Source organism: Muscardinus avellanarius (assembly GCF_963383645.1).
Source record: "Muscardinus avellanarius genome assembly, chromosome: 11".
NCBI classification, from domain to species: Eukaryota; Metazoa; Chordata; class Mammalia; order Rodentia; family Gliridae; genus Muscardinus; species Muscardinus avellanarius.
The window spans coordinates 72,452,523-72,471,099 of NC_137797.1; the positions used below are offsets into that span (position 1 = coordinate 72,452,523).

Here is an 18,577-nt window from a genome sequence, read left to right on the forward strand (position 1 = left end):
CATCCAGGCATGGTGGTGCCCATCTCAGGTTGGAGGACAGCCTTAGGAGGTAGTAAGACTCATCAACCTAGTCAGACCCTGTTTTAAAATAAGAGTAAAGGCTGGGCATGGTGGTGCACCTCCCAATCCCCGCGCTTGGGAGGCTGAGACAGGATTGTGCACGTTCAAAGCTAGCCTCAGCTGCCTTAAGAGACCCTGTTTCCAAATAAAATATAAAATAGGTCTGGGAATATAGCCCGGAGGTAGAAGGCCCCTGCGTTCCATCCCCAGTGCCACCAAAATAAATAAATAAGTAAATAAATATAAGAATAAAATAGGGCTGGGATGCAACCACACACACAAATTTTTTTATTCTTTAACAGGAAGAAGAGAGAGAGAAAACCTCTTGGTCTTGGCAGGAAAGCGATTTTTTTTCTTATTCAGTTTATTTAATATTTTGCCAGTTTATCAGCCAGAATAAGTGCTCATAAAGGATTGCTGTCCTTAATATAAGATGTGCTTGTGCAAAGTAATTTGAAACTCTGAAGATAAATGCCTAGCCGGGCACAATGGCACATGCTTATAATCGCAGTACTTGGGAGGCTGATAGAGAAGGATAGAAAGTTGAAGGACAGTGTCTGTGGCATAGACTCAAGAACCGAGCAAGACTCCTTTTTCCATATAAAATTTGAAACAGGTCTGTAGTGTAGCTCAGAGGTGACTACCTCTGGGTTCAACCCTCATTACCATAACACACAACCTAAAACATAATGGGGCAAAGATTATCTTTGGACAGACTTAAAATAGAAGTGGCCTATAGTTGAAAAGTATTTATCTCACTCTAATAAAAAATAAAACGAGATGAGCCAGGCGTGGTATTGCACACGTGTAATCCCAGTACTTGGGAGGCTGAGACAGGAGGATTGCAAGTTTGTGTATAGCCTCAGATACTTAGTGAGGCTCTCTACAGATTGGTGAGACTATTTCAAAACAAAAATTAAGAAAATAGGACTGGGAATGGAGCTGAGTGGGAGAAGTCCCCTGGGTTTAATCCCCAATACCACCAAAAAAAGACATAAGTTTGACATTTGTACATTTAGTTTTAAATAAATTTAAAAGTATGCTATTTTTGTTAGTGAATTTTAAAAGTAGGTGAAATTATGATAAAATAGGCTTGTAAACACTGCCAGTAGGAATGTAAATTGATGCATGTTTTTTGTAAAGTAATTTGAAAATAATTGTTTTTTGATAATTTTACCTTTGGAAATTTATTTTAGGAAAACAATCAAATACAGACTGATTATTTTACAAGGAATATTTTAGGACAGCCTTGTAGAGATGAGGAACAGGAAAGATGATCATGGCATAACATAATATGGAATACTTTTAGGCACTAAACATTTAACAGAATTAATGAATGGTAGGGAAAAGTGAGAAAAATAGGATATAGAATTCTGTAGATTTCATTTTAACTGCATGGTATTAAATACTGGGAAGGAATGTAACAAGAAATGTTATTATTTTTGTATAGTGGGATATGAATATCCTTTGTTTCTTTGTACTTTTTTTAAGGTGAACTTGTATTTAATTTTAAAAAAGCCCAGTTTACAAACATCAAGGCAAAGTTGAAGTATATTTTTAAAGGGTATGGAACTGTTCTTTCCTTTTTATGCTCTTTTATTTTCCACTCTGTAGTTGCCTAAGTCATTTACCCTTCCTTAAGTCCTTACCCCAGAGAAAGATTCGACTTCCATTGGTGACCTGTTGACTCTTTACTCTAGTCTAATGGAGACAGCACTGGACTGAAAGTGAAGGACCCAGGCTCTAGTTGTAGGTCATCCATTCCCTTTCTTTAATCTCTTGTCCCCTTTATAAAGGAAAGGGGGTGGGTGGAGGAGGACAGAAGAGAGGTTTTTCTAGGTGGTTATGGTATTAAATAAAGAAGAAACTTTTGTGAAAGTTCTTTTAATTCAATGGAAAAAGTTGTGATTGAAATAAATTGATTAAAGTGTAAGTATTTAAATAAGATTAAGCGTTTAAACACATTAGATAATTGCTTAGTTTTCATAGGCACAGTACAAATCTGATTTTTCCCATTAGATTCTTTGTGCTTATTCATTCAATATTTATTAGCTGGGCATGGTGGCACATGCATATAATCCCACTATTTAGGAGGCTGAGACTGGAGGATCATAGGTTTGAGGCCAGTCTCAGTAATTTAGTGAGGCCCTCACTAAATAAAAGGGATAGGGGTGTCACTGAGAGGTAGACTGTCCCTGGGTTCAATCCCCAGAACCAAAAAAAAAGAAAAATTTTATTTGGTACTGTCTACTGTTCCTTTTGAGTACTATTTCTCAGCTTGGGCCATTTTGTCTTCCATTTGGCATTGTATGTAGATATTTTGGTTTTCATAACTTGGAATTAGAGATTGGCTGCTGTTGACAGCCAGCTAGTGGGTAGAGATCAGGGACACTGCTAAACATCCTATATCCTATAACTGACATGTGGACAGAGAATTGCCCAGGCCACATGTCAGTTACATGGTTGTGAAATCCTGCTTTAGAGTTTAGCTATTTCCAAGTATGGCTAGAAAGAAAAAGCTTTACTTAAGGTTTATTTGAAGCCAGGTGTGGTGGCGCTTGCTTGTAATCCCAGTACTTGGTGGCTGAGACAGGAGGATTGCAGCTTGGCGGCCACCCTCAGCTATTTAGTGAGACCCTCTGCAAATTAATGTGACCTTGTTTCAAAATAAAGAGTAAAAAAGAGGGCTAGGGGTGTAGCTTGAAGGTAGAATGTCCCTGGGTTCCATCGTCATTACCACAAAAAAAAAAAAAGTTTATTTGAACCAGGTATTATGGCACACACTTGTAATCCCAGTTATCTGGGAGGCTGAGACAGGAGGATCGTGGTTCATGGCCAGTCTCAGCTACAGAGAGGCCTTTGCAACTCAGACCCTGTTTCAAAATAAAGAATAAAAAACAGGGCTGGGGGCCAGGTGTGGTGGTGAATTCTTGTAATCCCAGTATTCAGGAGGCCAAGACTGGAGGATTGCGATTCGCAGACAGCCTCAACCACTTAGCAAGGCTCTTTGCAACTCAGTGAGACCCTGTTTCAAAAATAAAAAGACTAAAAAAATAGGGCTGGGGTGTAGCTCGGAGGTACAATGCTCCTGGGTTCCGTCTCTGGTACTCAAAAAAAAAAAAAATTAGGGCTGGGGTGTAGCTCGGAGGTAGAATAAATACCCCTGAGTTCCATCCCCAGTACTACAATTAAAATGTGCATTCGATATCTTAAAATTTTTGAGATGAAAATTATCTAGAGCTTTATAATTCTGGTACTGTTAATTTAAAGGAAACTTTATTTTCTTATTAAGAGTAAGCTTACATAAAGCCAGTAGTTGGGAGGCTGAGATAGGAAGAACACAGGTTTGAAGATAGTCGCAGCAAGTAGTGAGACTCATTAATCTAGTGAAACTGTTTCAAAATTAACAAATAGGGCTAGGGGTGTAGCTTGGAGGTAGAATGCCCTTGGCTTCAATCCCCAGCAGAAACACACACAGACACAGAAACACACACAGGTGTGTTGGGTGCTGGGGATTGAACCCAGGTGCATTCTACCTCCGAGCTAGTTCCCCAGGCTAATTTTTTATTTATATTGAAACAAGTTCTCACTAGATAATAAGTCTCACTACTTGCTGATTGATCTTTGGACCTGGGATCCTCCTATTTCAGCTTCCCAGGTACTTGGAGTAAATTGTGCACCACTACACCCAGCTAAAAATGAACTTTTTTTTTTTTTTTTTTTGGTGGTGTTGGGGATTCAACTCAGAGACATTCTGTTCTCAAACACCCCCAGCCCAATTTATTAGCCTTTTTTTTTTTTTAATATAGGGTCTCACTAAGTTGTGGAGGACCTTACTTAGTGGCCGAGGCTAGCCACAAACCTGCAATTCCTCTGTCTCAACCTCCCCAAAATACTGGATGACAAGCGTGCTGTCACCATTTTCCACCTAAAATGAACATAGTTAAGACTTTAGAAAACAGTAACACTTGCATAAATGTCTTGTAGAGTAATTGAAGTTGGAATTTATTTTATCTAATCATGATTTCTATTTTGATTCATCCTACAGAGTTTTGCCAACTTGGAAGTAGACCCCTTTTCTGCTTCTACCCTTAACAGAAGTTTGTAGAACTCTTGGAGTGTTCCTGGAGTAGTTTTCAATGGGCTCACACAAACAGTTTTAATTTCCTTTAGGATCATAACAGGACTTTTATGTATTACCACCTTTTTTTTTTTATTGCGGTACTGGAAATGGAACTTGGGCATTCTATCTCCGAGCTATATCCCCAGCCTTATTTTTTATTCTTTATTTGGAAACAAAGTCTGACTGAATTGCAAAGGGCCTCACTAAGTTGCTGAGGCTGTCCTCAAACCATGATCCTCCTGTCTCAGCCTCCCAAATACTGGGATTACAAGTGTGTGCCACCATGCCCAACCACCGTCCTTTAAAAAAAAAAAAATGAAAACTATTTTTATTTCCTGTCAAAATGATACCTGAATATGAGAGTTTCTCTTTCCCTCCGTGCTGTGCTATTTTAAAGGAATTTATCATGTTATTAGAAACAGGGTACAAGAAGTTTTTGCAAACTTAACTAGTCTGCATAAGGGCTTCTGTAGGCTCTTCGCATTTACTGCCACATTTCTTCTGAGTATATGTATGTTTCTAATGTTACTCATACTTGCCTAGAATAGAAAAGTTTCCAGTTTAATGACCAGGATCCTGAACATAAGGTTGGGGCTAGTTTTAAATTACTGGTAGAGCTAGAATTAGAAATCACGAACTGTTGTAGCACTGTGGATGCAGTGCAGTGGCAGAGCACTTGCTTAGCATGTGAAAGGCCCTGGATTCAAATTCCCAGTATCAAAAAAAGAAAAATTAGGAACTGCATTTGGTTTTTCCTCCCAAATGTAGTTCTAATTCCTTTGTAGTCTAGACCTTGAGTTTTACATGTCAGACAATTCTTGTATTTGTACCTCTGTAGGTGCTATTTTATTTCCCTTGACCATTTTTCTACAGATATTTGTCAGGATATGAATCAGGTTCTCTTCAAATGCTGCCAGGGCTCTGAAGAGGTACCCTGCAACAAACCGGTTCCTGTAAGCCTCTCTGAGGATCCCTGCTGTCCACTGCATTTCCAGTTGCCTCCTCAGATGTATAAGCCCGAGCAGGTACTGTCAGTGCCAGACGATCTGGAAGCCGGCCCCATGGATCTGTACTTGAGTGCTGCTGAGCTTCAGCCCACTGAGAATTTACCACTGGAGTTCAGTGATGTAAGTTAGAGAAGCTCTGCTTTGATTGGCCCTTGAGACAAGGCCGTATTTATTAATGGTGAGAATAGTTAGTCTTTGTGATCAGAACTTATAACAGTTTTTGAAGTGATATGTGTATTACTGTATTTGTATGTTAACATATTCATTTAGAGACTTTCTGCCGTACTTTTTTTATTTTTATTTTTATTTTTATTTTTTTTTTATTGGTGCACTGTATTCATACATCATAGTAGGATACATACTTTTGTAGACATACTTGCACACTTTTCCCAGTCAGCCCCCACCCAATCCCCACCCCCATTCTCTCCCTATCCCTCCCTCCCATGTTTGGCTTAGTAGTTGACATCTAGTATTATGGCAATTTATCTAAAATTAAAAATGGTAATCTCACATAACAGTTTCATTTGTCTGATACCAAGCTTTTGATGACTTAAAGATGACATTTCAATATTTCTTTTTGCTTTCTTTCTTACCAGAGAATATTTTTTTTTCTATTTTTTAGGTGAAACTATCATATATTTATATATTTATTTTTCAGAAAAAAAATTTATCCTAATATGGAATATGGACTCTAGGTACCCAAAACGATCTTGAAAAAGAACAAAGCTAGAAGATATATATTTTCTGATTTCAAACCATATAAAGCTACAATAATTGAAACAGTGTAGTACTATTCTAAAGGCAGATATATAAACCATTGGAGTTAAATAAAAGCCTAGAGCTAAATTCTTCCCTATATTGTCAAGTTATTTTTGACAAGGTTTCCACGAACATTTGGTGGTGGAAATATTAATCTTTTAACTAAATATTGTTAAAAAATAATAATTACATGGAAAAGAATAAAATTGGACCCTTAGCTAATCCCATATACAAATATTAACTCAAAATAGATAAAAGACCTAAATATAAATCTTAAGACTATAAATTTTAGGAGAAAATCTGGGTCATTAAACCTCACAACGTTGAAATTGGCAGTGATTTCTTGGTTATGGTTTCAATGGCACAGGCAACAGAAGCGTATACAAACTCCCTAAAAAATAAAAAAAAATATTGTATATCCAAAGACAATGTAAACAGAGTTAACAGTTACTAATAGAATGGGATAAAATATTTCCAATTGCTATATCTGAAGGTATATTAATATTCCAACTAGAAATCCTAAAAATTAACAACAATAAAGGCAAACAATACCCTTTAGAGATAGGTAAAAGACTAACATAAATAATGAATCTCCACAGATAACCAATCTTAGTTGTCTGTTGGATGGAAAATCTTGTTTCTCTAGTTCTGGTGTGTGTTACCTATTTCTTCTTTGTAGTTAATCTCTTTGAGTATTTTCTCTAGCGCTGGTTTTGAAGACATAAATTCCTTCAGTTTCTGTTTGTCATGGAAGCTTCTTATTTCTCCCTCTAATTTGATAGAAAGTTTTGCTGGGTAGGAAATTTTTGGCTGGAAGTTGTTTTCTTTCAGAGTTGGGAATATGTTACTCCAAGCCCTTCTGGCTCTCATGACTTGGTTTTGGAAGTCTGGAGTGATTCTAATTGGTTTGCCTCTGAATGTCACTTGGCCCTTTGTTGCCTTTAAGATTCTCTGCTTGGCTTCCACATTGGTCATTTTGACAATTATGTGGCGTGGGGATCCTCTTCTCCGATCCTGTCTAAAGGGAGTTCTATAAGTTTCCTGGACCTGTGTATCGACCTCTTGCTCTATGTCTGGAAAATTTTCTGCTATTACTTCCTTGAAGAGATTGTTGATCCCTTTGGTTTCACTTTCTTTTCCCTCCTCTATTCCAATTATTCTTAGGTTAGCTCTCTTAAAATGGGCCCATATTTCTTCAATATCAGATTCCTGCTGTCGGATATTTTTTTCTAGATTAGAAACTATGCGTTTATTTTTGGATTGCTCATCTAAGAGTGAGATTCTGTTCTCCATGTGTTCTAATCGGTTGTTTGTGCTTTGGATTGAGGCCTTTACTTCATTAATTGCATCTTTTATCTCTTTTTGGCTCTCTCTGAGTTCTTTTCGAATCACCTCTATTATTTCTACAGTTATTTTCCTGATTTGATCTTCTAGAAATCTCTGATTTTCAGTTTTATCGGGTTCTGATGTTGTGGGGTTGTGGGCATTTATTGCTCCAGTATTATTCCTCTTTCCCATGATTTCGGATGTTTGTGCCTTCTCTGGGTTCTTCCCTTGGGTCACTATGACTTCACTTAAGGTGTTCTGGATCTCGAGTCAGTAGTATCTCAGACCCCACTACTCCTTTACTGGGTTTTATCACAGAGTCTCCGACCCAGAGAGTCGATAGAGGCTGCTTTAGACTGTTGGGGGTGCCAGGTTGGGTGTTCTCCTATGGTGTGATATCTCTGCCACCGCCCCTCCCCCACTGGGTCATGTCCCAGTGAGTACAGTACTGGAATTTCTCCTCTGTGGCCCGCAATTTCACTCACTGTTCTTGAGTACGCAGATGTAGCTGTACTGGCCTCGCTGAATTCTCTACTGCTGCCGCCGGTGGCAATATGGCGCCGCTGCTACACCCTCGGCTATGGGGCTGGCGTTTTCTTCTTGGTTTTGATTTCAACTCTGAATCCCTGCAGCGTGTGCTGAGCTCAGCCACTGGGAGCTTTGACGCTCTCTGTGTGGAGAAATCCCGCCTGGCTGTTCCGCAGTGGCTCACCTCGGCTTGCTGTAGCTGTCCCGTGAATTCGCCGGTGCCTCCGGCAGTATGGCGCTGCTGCCGCGTCTGCCGCGTCCTCGGGCGCGAGGCCGGTGTATCTCCTCTGTGGCTCTGTTCTCAGTCCGCTTTCTCTCTGGAGCCTGGTGATTTTTTGTTTCACTGGTGATGGTGTTTTCTGGCTATGAAAGGTGCTGATTTTGTGGTAATGGAGATTTGTTGTTAGCGGGGCTCTTAAGCCCCGCTTTTCTCGGTCGCCATCTTCCCGGAAGTCCCGTACTTTATTTTTATTTATTTTTGTGGTACTAGTCATTTTTTTTGGGGGGGGTGGTACTGAGAATTTAACCAAGGGGACTTCTACCTCCGAGCCATACCCCCAGTTCTGTGTTTATTTTTTATTTATTCTTAATTTTATTTTTTTGTGGTACTGGGGGTAGAACACAGGGGCTTTTCTACCTCTGGGCTGTACTCCCAGACCTATTTTATACTTTATATGGAAACAGGGTCTCACTAAGTTGCTGAGAGCCTCACTCAGTAGCTGAGGCTGGCTTCGAACCTGTGCTGTCTCAGCCTCCCAAGTGTGGGGATTACAAGCATGCACTACCACTCCCAGCTCTTTATTTTTTATTTTGACATGGGGTCACACTAAATTGTGGAGGGCTTCACTAAGTTGCTGACTTTATAGTTAAGTGATATTTCATATTATGTAATATTCCTTAAAGAATGTTATGTATTATTGCCAGGCGTGATGGCACATGCTTATAATCCCTGTGCTGAGACAAGAGGATCACGCAGGTTCGAAGCCAGCCTCAGCTACTTAGTGAGGCTCTCAGCAACTTAAGTGAGACCCTGTTTCCAAATAAAATATAAAATGAGTCTGGGAGTATAGCCCGGAGGTAGAAAGCCTCTGGGTTCTACCTCCAGTACCACCACCAAAAAAAAAAAAAGAATGTTATGTGTTATGAACATTAATATATAAGGTTTTGTGTAGTTATAGTTCAATTCCTTTTGTATGTTCTTGGGAGTGAGCTAATTTTTTCAACTATTAATTCCATTTGGATGAAAAAGTCAAAGTTGTCCAGTGTCTGTATCGACACTTCTGAAACCACTTACAGACTTTTACTGGCAGTATTTTTTTCCCTCTTGAGGGAGTGATAGCAAAGTTATAAAGTAAGGGAAGTTGGAAAGGCAAGATGATTGTTAATTTTGTGTAGCCTAGGGATTTGATACCTGTCCACAAGACAAGTGCTTCTCTAAAATCTTGAATTATCTCTGATATCTGTAGAAATCAACTTTTTTTAATTTTATTTTTAATTTTTTTAATTTTTTTGAAACCGGGTCCTTAAGCCATCGAACCTGTGCGATCCTCCTGTCTCAGCCTCCCAAGCGCGGAGATTACAAGCGTGCGCCCCCCACACCCGGCAGAAATCAGCTTTTAACAGTATAAACTTGTTTTGGCCCTGTAGTAAAAATTTTAATTTTTAGGTTATGTCCTCCAAAAAAGGACTATACACTTGGCTTCCAGTACGAGGGAGGCTGAAACAGGAGGATCATGGGTTTGAGGACAGTCTCTGCAAGTAGTAAGATCCTCCTCAAACTAGTGAGACCCTATTTCAAAATAAGATTAAAAAATAGGACTGGGGGTGTAGCTTGGAAGTGAATGCTCCTGGATTCAACCCCCAGTGCCTCTTTCTCCCAAAAAACGACATGGTGGCTAATTAGGAGGCTGAGATAGGAGATCACAGTTTTTAGGCCAGCCTAAAAACCTGTTTGAAAATAAAAGAGGCTGAAAGTGTATCTTGGAGGTGGAATGCCCCCGGGTTCAATCATCAGTACCAAAAAATAAACTGATTATAGCTAGGTGCCATGGCCTGTGACCGTAGTTCCAGCCATTTTGGGGGCTGGAAGAGGAGGATAGCTTGAGCTAAGAGGTTTGGGACCAGTTTAGGGGACATGACAAGACAGAAAGCCGTGCCCAGTGGTGCACACCTGTACTTCCAGTAGTAGGCTGGAACAAGATTGCAGGTTTAAAGATTGTCTTTTTAATCCTAGCGTGGTGGCTCATGCTTGTAGTCCCAGCATTCAGGAGGCTGAGACAAGGATCATGGTTTGCAAACAGCCTCAGCTACTTAGTAAGGCCCTCCGCAACTTAGTGAGACCCTGTTTCAAATTAAAGAAAAATAGGGCAGGGGGTGTATTTTGGAGGTCGAATGCCCCTGGGTTCCATCCTCAGACCTGCAAAAAACAACAAAAAGAAAAACAAAAAAAAAAAAACCCACAGTGTCTTGTTACATTGCCCAGATTGATTTTGAACTCTTGGGGCACAAGGGATTATCCTGCCTCAACCTCCTGAATACTAAGACTGCAGACAGGTACTCTTATGCTGGGCTATAATTTTTTTTTTTATTTTATGGTATTAGAGAATGAACTCAGGAGCATTCTACTTCCAAGTTACACTGCCAGCCCTATTTCCTTTTTTTTTTTTTTTTTAATGTAGAGTCTCACTAAGTTGCTGAGGCTTGCTGCAAACCTATGTTCCTTTTGTCTCAACCTCCTAAATACTGGGGTTATAAGTGTGCACCACCACATCTGGTTAAAAATATTTAGTTATTTGCCAGGCGTAGTGGCGCACGCTTGTAATCCCTGCGCTTGGGCGGTGGAGACAGGAGGATCGCGCAGGTTCGAAGCCAGCTGCCCTAGAGTAAGAGACCCTGTTTCAAAAATATAAATTAGGTCTGAGAGTGTAGCCCGGAGGTAGAAGGGCTTCCAGGAACCCCAGTACCACCAAAAAAAAAAAAAAAAAAAAAATTAGTTATTAACAGCTAGGCATGGTGTTACACAAGAGGATCACAGGTTCATGAACAGCCTCAGCTACTTAGGACCTCTGCAACTCAGTGAGACCCTTTTCAAAATAAAAAATAAATAGGGCTGGGGGTATAGCTTGGAGTAGAATGTCCCTGGGATCCATCCCTAGTGCTGCAAAAAAAATTATTAAAATTTGTATTTATTTAATACAGGTCAATTTCCAACAAAATCAAAAATTTTACTTTTTTCCCCCTTGGTGCTACTGTGAATGGAGTTTTATGTTCCTACACTAGTCCCATTCTTCCATTATTTAAAACCACTTCATTGTTTTGTGGCCTATGGAAACTTGAATATGCCTGGTTTTTCTGATCACAGAGCTGAGAAGTTTAGAATGGAATCTTTCAAAAGGTAGTTGTTAGCTAGGTGTGGTGGTGCACGCTTGTAATCCCAGCATTTGGGAGGCTGAGACAGGAGGATCCCAGTTTGCAGACAGCCTCAGCTACTTAGTGAGACCCTTTGCAACTCAATGAGACCCTGTTTCAAAATAAAGAATAAAAAATAGGGCTAGGGGTGTGGTTCAGAGATAGAATGCCCCCAAGGTTCCATTCCCAGTATCGCCAAAAAAAAGTTGTTGTTGGGGACTTGATGACCATACAAGTCTCTTCCCATGAGAAATGCGTGGTGTTTCTTAAACCCCCTCTCTTCATTGCTCTTGTAGTGGAGAAGCTCCTGGAAGTGTTCACATGCCTGTATAAAACCACCTCTTTTCCCCCATTTATTTCTCTGTGGTCTAGTAAGACACGTATGCTGGTCCCCTCTGCTTCCAGAGGATGCAATTCCTAAACCTAGCTGTAAAGTTGGGTGTCTGATGTAAGGGAGAAATGAGGTTGGGTCTTAAGCCCCTTCTCTTTAATGATCCTGGTGAATGAAGTCCTTGGAGGTGCTTGGGGTACTGCTTTTCCTGTAATCTAAGAACACTAGTGTGTCTAATCCCCTCTTCTGTAGCTGGCGAGTTAACAACTGATGTGGAACCTTGGAGTTAAGGCTAAGATCCATGTCCTCTTCTCACAGAGAGAAGCTGTATGTTGGCAATTCCTTTTCCAGTTTATGGTGCAGTGCCCAGAGCCAGATTCCTTCTAAGTGTGTCTGTTTTTTCTGTTCATTCTTCCATGTAGATGTTTAAGTTGCCCAGAGAAGCACTCTTTCCCACTTGACTGGTTCTCTGATTTTCAGAGAAAGCCGTGAATGATGTTAATGTGGTGTAACTGTAGGTAGAGCTTCCTATTCCATCATGCTACTGTTGTCACTTATCTTAGGTTCCTTTTCCTGGTTTTAATTTGTAAAAGACAACACTGTATATGTAAGAAAACCATTTCCTATACCTCTTTTCTTTTGAAAGCTTTTCTATTCCATTGTTATCTTGAGACTTTGGAACTTTCTGCTTCATTGTTTAAATGGTTCCTTTAATTCTAAGCTAATAGTCAGGTGTGGTGGTGCGCACCTAGGATCCCAGCACTTGAAAGAGTAAGACAGGATTGTAGGTTCAAGGCCAGCCTCAGCAACCCAGTAAGGCTTTTATCAATTTAATTAAACCCTGCTTCCAAATAAAAAATAAGATAGAGCTGGGGTGTGGCTCAGAGGTAGAGGCCCTTCTCCCCCCAAGCTATAGTAAAGGCATATATAGTAAAGGACTGCAAACAGCAGAACTCGGCTTCAATGTGGGGACTCTGGTTTCTGTGGGTAGTATAGAAGCTTCCACTAATTTTAAGTGGATGTTAGGTGAAACTACTGCATGTTTTTCTCTGTTTTTCTGCTTCGGATGAACAATTTTAAGTCTAGTAGAGTTTGTAATTACATTCTTTCCTTCCTAATTGTAAAGATGTAAATTTCATGCTTTGTGATTAGCACACCCAAAAAGTAGGACTATAAATTCTTTTTTTTTTTTTTTTTTTCGGTGGTGGTACTGGGGGTGGAACTCAGAGGCTTTCTACCTCCGGGCTATACTCCTAAACCCATTTTATATTTTATTTGGAAACAGGGTCTCACTAAGTTGCTGAGAGCCTCACTAAGTAGCTGAGGCTGGCTTTGAACCTGTGCGATCCTCCTGTTTCAGCCTCCTGAATGCTGGGATTACAAGCATGTGCCACCACGCCCGGCTGGACTATAAATTCTTAAACTAAGCCATGTGTGATGGTACAATCATTAAAAACATAGAGGCTAGCCAGGTGTGTTGTCACATACCTGTAATCCCGCAATGTAGGTCTGAGGACAGCCTCAGCAAGTAGTGAGACACTCATCAATCTAGCAAGACACTATTTCAAAAATTAAATAGGTCAAATGCCCCTGGATTTCATCCTCAGACCTGCAAAAAAAGACAGACAGACAGACAGACAAACAGGGCTGGGGTATAGCTTGGAAGTTGAATGCCCCTGGGTTCTATCCCAGACCCACAAATAAATAAATAAATAAATAAATAAATAAATAAATAAAAAATAGTTCTAGGGGTAAGCTTGGAGGTAGAATGCCCCTGGGTTAAATCCCAGATTACCTAAAAAAAAAAAAAAATTGCTTATGAAAAAATATGTGTAACAAAATTTAGTATTTTAACTTTTTAAGTATATATAATTAAGTGGCATTAAGAACATTCAGTGTGTTGTACAACCATTACTCCTGTCCTTTTCTAGAACTTTTCTATCAGCTTAGGCATAAATCATACCTGTTAAACAGTAACTCTTTGCCGGGCGTGGTGGCGCACGCTTGTAATCCCCGCGCTTGGGAGGCAGAGACAGGAGGATCGCGCCGGTTCGAAGCCAGCCGTGCGCGCTGGCTTAGGAGACCCTGTTTCCAAAATGAAAATGTAAAAAATAGGTCTTGGAGTGTAGCCCGGAGGTACAAGGGCTTCCAGGAACCCCAGTACCACCAAAAAAAAAAAAAAAAAAGCAGTAACTCTTTGATCCCCCATTTCTGTGGACCTTGGTAATTAACTGTTCTACTTTCTATGAATTTTTTTAAGAATTTTCTTTTTAAAGCCACTTGTCTATGCTTTGTAATCAGCAGCAGGAAAAAGTTCTTGGTGCTTTGAGATCTTGTCAGTTAAATATTTTGGTAGGTAAGGGTTGAGCAAGGGATCTGAGAACTGCACTGAGGTTTGCTAAAAAATATGCCGACTTTACTTAATGGTTCCCTTCATATTGCTGATAGTATTTTTTCTCTCTTCTAGGACTTGGATGTTGTGGGTGATGGTATGCAGTGCCCTCCTTCACCCTTGCTTTTTGATCCTTCACTTGGCCTTGAAGATCATTCAGTCAAAGAAATTGCTGAAGGCCCAGTGGATATTTTGGCAAGTGAAGAACAATCCCAGTTATATATATAGTGACCTGGTCAGGCAGTGTTTCCTGCTTGCTAATGTGTACTACAGGGAATATGTGTATCATCACAAGTAGAGTATAAAGATGCCCCAGGTGGCTTTTGTTCAGTGAAAGAAAGCACATATGAAGAAAGTACTTTTTTTTTTTTTGGTGGTACTGGAGGTGGAACCCAGAGGCTTTCTACCTCCGGGCTATACTCCCAGACCTATTTTATATTTTATTTGGAAACAGAGTCTCACTTAAGTTGCTGAAAGCCTCACTAAGTAGCTGAGGCTGGCTTCGAACCTACGTGATCCTCCTGTCTCAGCCTCCCAAGCGCGGGGATTACAAGTGTGCGCCACCACGCCCGGCTAAGAAAGTACTTTTAAAAAATGTCCTTTTGTGGGCTGGGGCTGTATTCAGTGTAGAGCATTCAGAATTCATGAGGCCCGGAGTTCAGTCTCTAGCACTGCAAAAATCAAGCAAAAAGGCAAGCCGTTTTCTGCTCCTGAATCCTTTTTTTTTTTGCAGGTCTGCCCAAGGGCATTTGACCTCCGAGCTATACCCCCTGCCCTATTATTTATTCTTTATTTTGAAACCGGGTCTCACTGAGTTGCAGAGGGCCTCACTAAGTAGCTAAGACTGTCTGTGTACCCTCTAGTCTCAGCCTCCCGAATGCTGGGATTACAAGCGTGTGCCACCACACCCAACTCTGAATGCCTTTCTTGCTGCACTTCTCCAGAAGGATCTTAGAACATCTCCTTATCCATAATCCTCATATTAGGATAGGATATAAATTTACTTAACTGAAAGGTTGAGATGAGGAATCTCTGGTGAATTGTACCTTTTAAGGAAGAGCCATCACTGGAATTGTTCTCATTGTAGAATAAAGACCAGTCATGTGATTTGGCTTCTTTGAGAGTGGCGTAGCAGTGGCCCTGACTGAAGACCTGCAGTAATACTTTATCTGTTGGTTTCAAACAGAGGCCTAAAGGACTATCTTCCTATGATCTGTTGGCTGTTCTGGGACTTCAGTAGAGAATGGCTGTGTCATTTGGAAGAAACAACCCATGGTTCTGGTTCTCTGTCCCATTGAGAGAGCCTCAGGGATACTATAAGTAATGATTCTGGACTCTTAAGGACGGAATAGGGATAGCTACCTATTGGGAAGAGCAGCTGATTTATTTATTTATTGTGGTACTGGGAATGGAACCCAGGGGTTTTCTACCTCCAGGCTACACCCATAGTCCTATTTTTTATATTTTATTTGGAAACAGGGTCTCATTAATTTGCTGATAGCCTCACTAAGTAACCCAGGCTGGCATCAAACCTATGCAATCTTCCTGTCTCGGCCTCCTGGGTACTGGGATTACAAGTGTATGACACCATACCCAGCTGAGTTACTTTGTTTATATCATAAACAGGCATTCATAATCAGATTTCAGGGTTCAGAACACATTGGTTTTTTTTTTTTTTTTTTTTTTTTTTGGTACTAGGGGTGGAACCCAGAGGCTTTCTACCTCCAGGCATACTCCCAGACCTATTTTATATTTTATTTAGAAACAGGGTCTCACTAAGTTGCTGTGAGCTTCACTGAGTAGCTGAGGCTGGCTTCAAACCTATGCGATCCTCCGGTCTCAGATTCCCAAGTGCGGGGATTACAAGCATTTGCCACCACGCCCAGCTGAATGAATTTTTAAACGAAATTTATTTTTTTTAATAGGGCCAGATGCAGATGGCTGGAGATGGATGTAGATCCCACGGATCTCGAAATTCTGAGAAAGCCTGTACACCATTGCCTCAAAGTGGATTGGCTACTGCAAATGGGAAACCAGAACCTACTTCTGTCAGTTGACAGTTTATTTGAAGAACTATTTGACTTTGATACATTTGAATTTCTCATTCTTCAAACAAATATCTCTGATCATCTCTTACTAAACGGGGATAACTCTGATCACTTTGTTTTCTTCTGGATAATCGAGTGCTGTAGTCAAGTAACACCAAATTTGAGGAGAATGGGCCAAGAGTGTTCCAAAGTTGTGGTTTTCTTCCCATTCTGGGTATAGAAAAGAGAGAAAGGTAATCCCTCTCTCGGATTGAATGAACGTTTCAGACTGTGCCTTGATAAGAAAGAGATCCTTGTAATGAGATTTCCTATGTCCTGGATAGGAATTCTCATAGGTGATTAGGTGGGGACTATGTTTATAGTGTCCTTGAGATATTGGTGGACCCAATGTCCGGTTATCTTTATCTAAAGGCCTACATTGTATTTAACTTTTCCTCACCCTCACTTAATTGATCAGTCTGAACCCCTTTCTCAAGTCACTATTCTCTGAGAAAGTAGCCCTCAGGACTGGGCCCTCAATAACTATTCATCTTGCTTCTAACCAGTGTAAATTTCTGTGGTGACTATCTATGTAAATGTAAAATACAGTAAAAATTTATTGTATATAGTTTCTATTAAATGTTAAAATGTTAATGAAAATATATAAAACAGTTGCCTACATTCAACACATGTATCTAAGAGTGTTTGTCTTATTTTATGGGTTTCAGGGAGCTGTCTAGTGCAAAAAGAATATGGAGACAGTTGTAGTTTTAACCCAGAAAATACATTTTCAGTACCTCATTTTTGGTTTTAGGGATAAAGTAAAAATGGGAAGAAGTAAAGGAAAAGGGGGTAGAACTTTTTAAGCCAAGGAGATCAGCCATGAGCCATCGGGCACAACTATAATCTCATCTACTTGGGAGGCTAAGACAGGATTACAAGTTCAAGGCCAGACTGGTCAATTTAATGAAACTGTCTCAAAAAATAAAAGTATGGTGGCGCAAGCTTATAATCCCCGCGCTTGGGAGGCTGAGACAGGAGGATTGCACAGGTTCGAAGCCAGCCTCAGCTACTGAGTGAGGCTCTCAGCAACTTAGGGAGACCCTGTTTCCAAATAAAATATAAAATAGGTCTGGGAGCATAGCCTGGAGGTAGAAAGCCTCTGGGTTCCACCCCCAGTTCCCACCCCCCAAAAAAAGTATGGTGGTGCATGTTGTAATCCCAGTACTTGAGAGGTTAAAAGAGGAGGATCACAGGTTCATGGCCAGCCTCAACAACTTGTGAGGCCCTCTGCAACTTAGTGAGATCCTGTTTCAAAATAAAGAACAAAAAATAGGGCTGAGGATATAGCTTGGAGGTTCAGTCCCCATTTACACAGACACACAAGTTCTAGTACTTGTGAGGTGTAGGCAGGAGGATTACAGGTATAAAGCCAGCTGTAGCAACTTAGACCCTGTTTCAAAATTAAAAATAGATCTGAGGATTTAGCTTGGAGGAAAATACCCCTAAGTTCAACCCCCAGTACCAAAAATAAAAATGTACTGTAGATGTATCTCAGTGGTAGAGTACTCCTGGGTTCAGTCACCAATACCACAAAACACCCAGTCAAAAATGTCTTCCTTCTTTTCATCATTCACTCAAGTTCTTCAACTCCCCACTCATTTCTTTCTTACAAATTAGTGCCTGGTTGTCATCTCAAAATTTTAGCGCTAAAAATACACAGAAAGCATCCAGAGAAATTGGGCCTGATACTTGGTCACTGAGAAGCACAAGGTTATTTTTAGTGCTTCATACATGTAAGCCGAGTACCCTGTTACTGAACTACATCCCTTGCCTTGCAGAATTTTTTTAATTTTCTAGAACCTAGAGGCATTCTGCCTCCAAACTATATTCCCAACTCTCTCTTTTTTGTGGTGCTGGGGATGGAACCCAGGGGCATTCTACCTCCAAGCTATACTCCAGCCCTGTTTTATTCTTTATTTGAAACAGGGTCTCACTGAATTACAAAGGACCTCACTAAAGTAGCTGAAGCTGTTCATGAACTGCAATCCTATCTCAGCTTCCAAAATGCTAGGATTGCAAGCATGCACCGCCATGCCTGGCTCCACCAACCCTCGTAATTTATTGTTTCAAAACAAGATCTTGCTAGTTTGAGGGTCTTGCTAAGTTGCTGAGGGTGATCTTAAACCTGGGATCCTCCTGCCTTAGGCTCTTAAAAAACTGGGATTACAGTTATGTGTGCCATCATGCCTGGCTATCAGGATCTTTTTTTTTTTTTTTTTTTTGGTGTACTGGGGATGGAACCCTTTTACCTCCGGGTTACACTCCTAGGCCTATTTTATATTTTATTTGGAAACAGGGTCTCTTAAGCCAGCAAGGCTGGCTTCGAAGCTGTGCCATCCTCCTGTCTCTCTTTTTTTTTGGTGGTACTGGGGTTCCTGGAAGCCCTTCTACCTCCAGGCTACACTCCCAGACCTATTTTATATTTTTGAAACGGTCTCTTAGGCCTGCACGGCTGGCTTCGAACCTGCGCAATCCTCCTGTCTCCGTCTCCCAAGCGCGGGGATTACAAGTGTGCACCACCATACCCGGCCTGTACAATAGGTGTTCATTTTA

General features: G+C 40.6%; 1 protein-coding gene across 3 annotated transcripts in view; it reads left to right on the forward strand.

Moving 5' to 3' along the window:
* KANSL2 (KAT8 regulatory NSL complex subunit 2) overlaps positions 1-15,991 on the forward strand; it is a gene marked incomplete at its 3' end in the record, with an annotated part of 33,109 nt that extends 17,118 nt beyond the window's left edge. Inside the window, exons 7-9 of one of the 3 annotated variants that reach the window (XM_080705175.1) lie at positions 5,057-5,310; positions 14,010-14,129; positions 15,860-15,991. In XM_080705175.1, the coding sequence (XP_080561301.1) occupies positions 5,057-5,310; positions 14,010-14,129; positions 15,860-15,991 (506 nt within the window). The remainder of the gene's footprint in view (positions 1-5,056; positions 5,311-14,009; positions 14,130-15,859) is intronic. The other 2 variants (XM_080705176.1, XM_080705177.1) reach the window with 2 other exon arrangements.
* Between the last annotated feature and the right edge of the window lie 2,586 nt (positions 15,992-18,577).